The sequence below is a fragment of the Oryzias melastigma genome, linkage group LG12 (assembly GCF_002922805.2).
Source record: "Oryzias melastigma strain HK-1 linkage group LG12, ASM292280v2, whole genome shotgun sequence".
NCBI classification, from domain to species: domain Eukaryota; kingdom Metazoa; phylum Chordata; class Actinopteri; order Beloniformes; family Adrianichthyidae; genus Oryzias; species Oryzias melastigma.
Genome location: NC_050523.1, coordinates 13,477,499 through 13,486,091, shown reverse-complemented (window position 1 = coordinate 13,486,091; position 8,593 = coordinate 13,477,499). Strand labels below are relative to the sequence as shown.

General features: G+C 37.3%; 1 protein-coding gene across 1 annotated transcript in view; it reads right to left on the bottom strand.

The window, feature by feature from the left end:
* Nucleotides 1-115: 115 nt before the first annotated feature.
* The window catches only part of coro1cb (coronin, actin binding protein, 1Cb), a 12,442-nt gene continuing 3,964 nt past the window's right edge, over nt 116-8,593 (bottom strand). Inside the window, exons 3-11 of the mRNA XM_024299059.1 lie at nt 6,750-6,872; nt 5,686-5,815; nt 5,074-5,255; nt 4,843-4,962; nt 4,026-4,130; nt 3,793-3,938; nt 2,410-2,467; nt 2,071-2,313; nt 116-941 (exon numbers count right to left, since the gene is read on the bottom strand). Coding sequence (XP_024154827.1) covers nt 822-941; nt 2,071-2,313; nt 2,410-2,467; nt 3,793-3,938; nt 4,026-4,130; nt 4,843-4,962; nt 5,074-5,255; nt 5,686-5,815; nt 6,750-6,872 — 1,227 coding nt within the window. The 3' untranslated portion in view covers nt 116-821. The remainder of the gene's footprint in view (nt 942-2,070; nt 2,314-2,409; nt 2,468-3,792; nt 3,939-4,025; nt 4,131-4,842; nt 4,963-5,073; nt 5,256-5,685; nt 5,816-6,749; nt 6,873-8,593) is intronic.

Here is an 8,593-nt window from a genome sequence, read left to right as displayed (position 1 = left end):
TCCCAGACGGGAATTTAACCAGTCATTTCACTGAGGTGGGGGTGCAAACCGCTACATCACTGTGCAGCCTGTATTCTCCTCGAAGTTGTAGTCGACACAAATGAAGATCAAACAGTTTCATGTGTAAAACCTTTATTGTGTGCACAGAACTGTAGTTGGGGGGTTCAGTGAAACACGAGCTGCATGGGTTGTCCTTTCCCAACGCCAACAGACACCAGAGAGGGCAACTGCAGTTTGACCCCATGGCGGTGACCCCTTCTCCCCCCATGTTGGATCTGAAGCCCAGCTGAACGGATCTTTAGGAGGATTTCTTCCACATTCAGAAAGCTGTTGGATGTCAATGAACACAACGTTGGGAGGAAAACACTTCAACTGCTATCATAAAAAAACTCCAAAACAATCCAGCTTTTACTACGCTGTCCTACCAGGCTGTGACTGGAATGTACAACAGGAGCAAACAAACAAAAACAATGTAAAAGTCGTGCATGAAAGCACACAATTCATATTTGGCAACACAAAAGAACAATGGAAATACTGATGCTACAGGCAGATCTTTGAGCAGTAAGTACAAAGTTCACACAAGAATGCCTTACAACAATTTCAAAATAAAAACTGTTAAGACTTCAACAAAAACGCCTTCCAATGAGCTGCAGGAATTGTTCTTTTTCTGAGTGTGTGTGTGTCTGTGTGTGTGAGAAAAATGAGCAAATGTAGAGTTCATCTTGGAATGTGGGCTTGGCCTCATTACTGGGACAAACACCAAGCTCAGTTATGTGGAATATTGAGGATTTGGCCGTCTCTGACACCATCCGCTCAGGACCTCACAGCGCCACCTTGGCGACCTGCTCCTCCAGTCTGGCGATGCGACGGTCTTGGAGGATGACACGGTCTCTGAGTGACTTGAACTCCCTCAGTACCTCTTCCAGCTTATCTTCCATTTTCTAGTAAAGAAAATGATTCATGAATACACAGAAATGATGATTTATCCTACCAGAAATGTAGCAGTTACATTACATTACAGTCCATTATATCTCTATATGAATGCATGTGTTAAATTAAGGATTTTATAATATATTTTTAAAAATAATATTGTTTTTTTATCGGGGTAACAGGAGGTGTAATCCAAATATCAGACAGCACCATAAAAGAAGAGAAGCAAAAAGGTATAACGGAGGTATAAAAAAGCATGAAAGAGACAAACTGCTATTATAAAACATTAATATAATGTAAATAAAACATTTGAGGACTGGATAAAGTCTTAATAGCATATTGGCACAGAAGAAATGCTGAATAGGCTTTAGAATAAATAAAGAAATGAAAAATGGAGACCCCTGGTGGCCAAACAAAGCAATAGCAAAAACTGTACTCAAGCATAGATAGTTTTAAATTTATAAATCAGAACATCCTGGTCATTATAACCTGATGGCAAAATCCATTAATACGGATTAAAATGATCATTTTTAATTAAATAAAATATATACTTTTTGATATACAGAGAAACTCAGGTCACACTCTAAACTTTTCCCACATAGAAAACCCTTTTTTTATACAGAGACAAACAGGAAGTGTTAGAAAATAAATATATATATATTTTTTAAACTTTCTCAATGCATTTCTGAAAATTTTGTTCTTGTTTTAACTAACAAAAACAAAGATATACGCTAAATCCATTGAGATAAAAGAAAAAATGCACGTTTCAGCTTATTTCTAAATCTGACCCAATTTTATTTCAATAGAAAAATATAACAAAAAACTCACAAAGGGAATCATTTAAGCCAAAAATGTCACCAGACTGATGAATGTTTATGAGTTCTTTGGGGTTTTAAAAAGTGTTGTTCATTCGGAAAAATGTGTTTTGGAACATCCTGGAAAACTCAGTTTTGTGTCATTTTCCCTTTGACATTGCTCAAATACTTTGGTATGTGCTGATCCATCATTTTCTTCAATTCTTTCAACCAAAAACAATTTAACTTGAGAAATGTTATATTACGGGGAACTTTTAAGGACTGCTGTACTGCTTTGTCAAAGGGAAACTCATTTAAACACCAAAATAACATGAGAGGCGCTCACCACTGAGGACTGGGGAGGAGCGTGCTTCTGTACAGTCGGGACGCTCTCCGCTTTGGTGACCGGCTTGCTCTCCAGGACATTGGGCTTGACCACTTTGAGGTCCCGGCTCTTCGTGGACACGTAGCCGTCTCTGAGTGAGATCAGGATGGGGCCTCCGTTCTTGCCGGCGAACCACTCGTCCGCCTCCAGCGCCGGATCGGGGCTGGCGGTGTCCGGATACAGGTCGTCCTGGAACAGATCCGACTGCGTGGAGAGGGACGCAGAGAGGTTGTGACCACAGGAAGAAAATGAGAAAGGAAAGCCTTGATGGTGTCCAGGTTGTCAGACGAACGCTCTTACCTTCCGTGGAACTGTCATGATGATGGGTTCACACTTTCTCTCATGTAATTTGTAAAACCTACAACATAATAAGAAATTGTTGTAACTGTAATTTTTCAAAATATTACATTTTTTAAACAAAATATGAACATTTTTAAACTAAATAGATATCAAAACATCAGTTTTCTTTTTTTTTAATAAATTAAATATTTATTTCATAAAAACTCATTTTTTATGCTTAAACTGCTTGGCTCTGCAGATCTGACTACACAACCCAGAATGCCTAGAGGGGCCAAGAGGCAGAGGACTGATCGGAGGTGGGAGGATCTATATATTTTCTGACAAATTATTAAAAAAACAATGCTCAAGATCCAGATTATCAAACACCCGGGTGTGTGAAATTAGTTCTCTGCATTTGACCTTTCCCATGAAGGAGTGGTGACCCGCAGACACAGCTGTGCTCAGGAATGCTACTCCTTCATGCTGACTGTTAGGTGGGGAGGCATTGGGTTTCATTTTAAAACCGACTATGCATTTGACCCGACAGCCTCTTACTCTCAGGGCAGAATCTCTACTACTTAACATTATAAAAACTTCCCTTAAACCCGATTGTTTTTGACTCAGTCTGTTTTCTGCACTGCAGTGCATTATCATTCCACTAGGGGCAGTAGAAGGACTTTTATAGCTCATTTCAAAATGGCTGCCCCCATGACTTCTCAAAACTACATTTGGTTGGCAAACGTTTAGCTAATTTTCTCAACTTTAGGTTGAGATCAGCTAACATCTTGTTATTCGTTTCTTAAATAACTGGAAAAAATGCTAATTTTGTCAACAATTAATTATTTATAATACAGTTCCACCAAGTTAAAAATGAGTGGATCAAATTTGAGACAATGGCTAAATAAGGTGCTTTTTTTCCTGAGCAATATTTTTTGACACGTTGCATCAGGATTGATAATTAAATATCAATAAAAAACTTAGACTCTTTGTTGCGGTGGGCTTTAAAAGGTTAATATTGATCTAGCTCAGGGGTCTGTAACCTTCAACATTTAAAGATCAGTTTCTCACCCATAAAGTCTTTATGTTAATATTACTAATATCATAAATATAAATGAACAATTATTTTTTGGGAATAAACAAAACATAAAGATAATGAGAAACTATGATTTTTTTCTAAATATGAAATAGTTTATATCTGTTGATAGAGATTTACATGACTTACTTTCAAAATAAAAGACACCCTGTGCCACATAGGATCATGTCAAATGTAATACTAAATGTAGTACTTCTGACCTTTTAAGGATTTTCTCTTAGTCTGTGTTTAATCTGGAGCCAATTAGACACGAATACAATAATTAAATACCTTAAAAAAAACTTTCTAAAAGGCGGGTCTCCTTTAAATACCTTGCAATTTCACATTTGTTGACATCCAGACCTCTCTTAGGCATGTACCCCATGCCTCTCTGGGGCTCCTTTGTGGAAAAGGTATTGAGGTAGTGAACAAACGGCGCCTCGTCGGTGATCTCAAAGTACCGAATGCTGCTGTCCCCCTGAAGATACATCCAAAAACAAAACGCACACTTAAAAACTTTCATTTTTAAAGACAAAATGATGTTGTGAAAAGAATGACACCTCACCTTTCCACACAGGTAGACTATGTTGGTGTCAGGGTCGTAGAAGGGCAGCAAGACTCCATTACTGCTGTCCATCTCTTGAACACAAATCGGCTCATCCATGTTGTCCTACAAACGCAAAAAACACTAATTTGATGCACAATTTTGACTCCAAATAAACAAAAATGAGAGAAGCAGGAGAAGGAATTTCTATGGTAAATGTGAACTTTTGTGTTTGGCGCCCCCAAGTGGAGACAATGAGTTACAACCTCAACAAACAGAAAAAAAACTTGATCAAATATTAAAATAAAAAAAATGTGCTGTCAGTTCAAAAATGTTAAACATAATATCAAATGTTTAATTATTTATTATTTAATTATTTCCAGTATATATTCATACATTTCTCAAAGGTAAAACATTAACATATAGGGATCTGCATGTGTGCTCCCTAGCTCTTTAAGTTATTTTAAGCTTCTTGGTACTTAATTCTGTCTGCATTTCTACATATTTTATCAAAAACAACAACTTGGTTGGTTGATCATCCTTAATATGGTCCCACAGAGGGGAAATTCTGAATTAAGTGAATGGAAAAAAGGTGCAAGAAGCTCAAAAAAGATGAGTAAGAGAAAACTAACCAGAATATTCAAGATAGATTTTTTATTATTATTGTTTTTGTCTCATCTACATTAAATAAGCTGCAGTTTTTTTCTGTTCTAATTCTACCATCTGAAGCCTTTTTAGTCATAAACCAGGTGAGAATATTAAGGTGGGGAATTAAACCAGACTATATGAGATGTGTCTGTGTGTTACAGACTGCATGAAGGTGATGACAGTGACATACAGATTTCCACAGGGCAAGCTGCCGCTCGCTCATGCGACTGAAGCCGGTGGTGAAAATGTTTCCGTCGGCTAAAAAGATTGCCCTCATCGGCCGAGCTCCCTCGTGGGCTTTGTCCTTCTCCTAAAAACAGAAACACTCGGGTCAAGCTGAGCCGTTCTGTCATCATCAGCATCTTCCTGTGTGGGAAGAGCCCCCCCCGACCCCGTCCGGTCCAAAGCAGCTGTCACTCACGGCCACAATCTTCCTTTTACGAGGGTCGATGACGCGGACCTTCTTGTCCTTGCAGGCGGTACACAGCAGACTGCCATTGCGGCTCCAGCTGACACTAAAGATGACATCAGGGTGCATGTCCTCCAAGCTGATCATGGCCTGGCCCGAGCCCACATTCCAGATGATGATCTGGTTGTCACACCCTACGACAGACACATGATAGCGCTTTGTGTTCAGATATTCCTAGCGCTTCACATCAGAAAGAACCAGCAGAAGGCATTTGGAATTTAGTCCAATCTGGAGCTCAGCTGTGAGCAGTGCTCTACTTACAAGGTCATGAATTAGCAATAAGGGGCAATAAGACCTAAAAATAAGACATCCAAAAATATTTGTTTTATTTATTTATTTTTATTTGCTGATGTAGATCAATCCATGGAAAAAAATATATCGTCTAGCTGGGAGTCAACTTTTTTAATTGACATCAATACTGACACATCTGACGCCTTTCTTTGTTGTAAACACAAAAAGTATCAGCTAAAAGAGCTCCTTTATCTTCTAGAAGATCAACAATGTTTGACCAACATCTATAAAAACAGGTTTTATCAGATTTTCTTTCCTCATTTGGGGAGATACCTGCGCTGAGAAGAACGTTGCGAGCAGTAGGATGCCACGACACGATGCCGACCCGTTTAGAGTGTCCTTCTAACACAACCACAGGCTCAGAGAGGGGGTTCTCCAATCCATTCTCAGGTATCTGCCACACCTGATGAGGAGGGAAAAAATAATACACTTTAAATTTCTAAGTTTAACTAAATATAGATGTTTTTTTAATAAGCAAAATTAAAGTAAGCAGTTTTCAAGATTTAAATCATCCTTAAAACGCTCATTTTTATTCCTAATTAATTTAAACGTGCACTTTTATGGTAAAAGAAATGATCTGCTAAGAAAAAGTCAAACCCATCAAGTACACAGTGTTCCCTCGTTATATCACATTTCATCTTTTATGATCTTGCTGTTTTTGTTTTTTTTATGTACTAAGCATTTTTTATAGCTCACTGTGTTCTGTGTCCTGATTGGCTGTTGACCTTGTCAATCATCCTCCTCTGCATCTCCTGTACAGAACGCGTTGAGCTTCTTTGATCACAATCACATCTGCTTGCAGTCTATAATACTGGAGGAATTTTTCTTTGAAAGTTGGAAATGTTTAATCATCTAAAGATTCTACTTCGTGGATTCACCTATTGTGGGTTATTTTTAGAACGTAACTCCCGTGAAAAAAGAGGGACCACTGTCATGGCTAATTTCACTATTCACTATTCGATCAGATACTTCAGACTGTAAAATAAATGCAGTTTTAGTGCAAAATTACAGCACTTTTCAAACTAAAACAATAAATTTAAAAATTTTTAAGGGTATGGCTAACAGAATCACAATCAATAAAGATCTGTGAACAACATGTTATGGACTGAAAGTCTCCAATATCATTCATTTTTATCAGTACTAATGTTGACGATGGAATCAAACTGTCCCTGAACTCCATTCAGTCAGTGTGAACTTTCCATGTTTTCCTGCATCACTGAATCAGCAGATAAACCAAAGGATTAAATAAAAAAATGACAGGATATTAAAACATTTTATGAACAAGAAAAAAAACTCTAAATCTGTCTGGATCTGGTGCAGATTGACCGTGTCCTTACCATGACCGTGCAGTCCTCTGAGCCACTAGCAATGACTAGATCATTATGAGGACACCAGTCGATGTCCAGCACGGGCGCCGTGTGGCCGCACACTGTCGGGTACGCTTTGTCTATGCGGCCGGTCTGCGAAGAGACAAGAGAAAGCAAAGTTTGATTGACATGTGGTAAACACCCTCCCTCCTATAACCGCCATCTCTACGGTTCGTCTCGCTGTGCTTTTGTTTTGGCGGTCCAACGAGAAAACCGGATTTTCCATCAAAATAATTGCACTTCAGCCGTCATTAACAGATATTACATTATGAACAGACATCTGCACCTCAGATCGGACAATCCCAAAATGACAGCGGCTTCTGTGTGACTCCATTAACCCGGTGGCCTGAAATGATGTCAGTCTTAAACCGCCGTGTGACTATCACGTTTCCCCGCCGAGAAACTTGACACACAGTAAATGCCTTTTCTATCAGGCAGAATTGAAAATTGATTATCAATATTTTTTTTTTACAGATATTAGCCTCAGGGAACATGAGTAACCCTATAGCACAAAAAAAAAAAAACAATCTACTGTATTGATTTAATGCATCCTCTGTATATCTCTGTATAGAGGAGAATGGAGTGAGCATTCACAACCTATGTGCCTTTTGGATATACTACACACATTTGTTTTTTTTTCTTATTTTTTTATTTTAGGTGTTGGTAAAATGGTTTTGTCCTCCTTATAATTTTTTTGTGAATAAATATTTTCAATACAGGAAGTAAAGGGGAAATTCCAAAAGCACTAGTGTATGGTACGTTTCCTTCTAAATGTAAGATGTAACATATTCTATATTTTTTTTAGCTAAATACATTTGTCTTTTTATTATTTATCTATTTATTATTGAAATAGCCAGGAAGTGTGTTTTTATGGGTAGTTCTACCACACAGCAGTGGATGCAGTTTATTTTCCCACAACAAAATCTGGCAGTGAAGGTTGTGAGGAGAGCTTTGTGGAAAAAAACTCAAGATGAAACTGGATTGACAAAGTTTCTCCTTCATTATGGGATGTTCTAATTGGCCAAAGAGCTGCAGAGAACTACTGTATTTTTTTAACTATGAATTGATCTAGAGTACAATTCGCAGATTAAAAAAAGTAAGCATAATAAAGAAGAAATATGCATATACTGTATATAAGTCACACTGGAGTATAAGATGCACTTTTAGGAGATATGCATTTGACAACATACGGGAAAAAGAACAGGCTTTTATCTTGAAAGATAAATTATAGTAACAGAATAGATAAAAAAATAATGAAGAACAGAAATGAATAACTGAAGCCCGTTGAGACAATCGTGTTGTAATATTGGGCTATATAAATAAAATTGAACTGAAATAATGTATGCGTCACACATTGATGCTTATGTAGCTTTGTTAAAAATAAGAGGGATCTAGTATATTAGTGAAATTTATAAACAATTACCAAGCTAATTATAACATAAAAAAATGCTAACAAGTAATCTAGGGTTTGTTTGGGAAAAAAAATCGATCTATGCTAAATAGATAAATAATCGATCCATAAAAGTAGAGATCGATCTAATGCATAAAGCTAAAGTCTGCTAGCTTGATGCTGACGTAAAATGCTAACGGCTAATGCTAACATTTGGTTGATCTAAACATACATTACTGACTAAATGAACTTCTTTATTTACTCACAGCCAGGAATTTTCTAAACTCTTTCAAGGAAACATTTTTTAAATAACCATTTGTGGTCTAAAAAACTGTTTTTGCTCATACTTTCTTCTTCTGGAATAATATGTAATGCTATAGTGGAATCACCACCTTAATATGATTATCTTCAACACACACATATA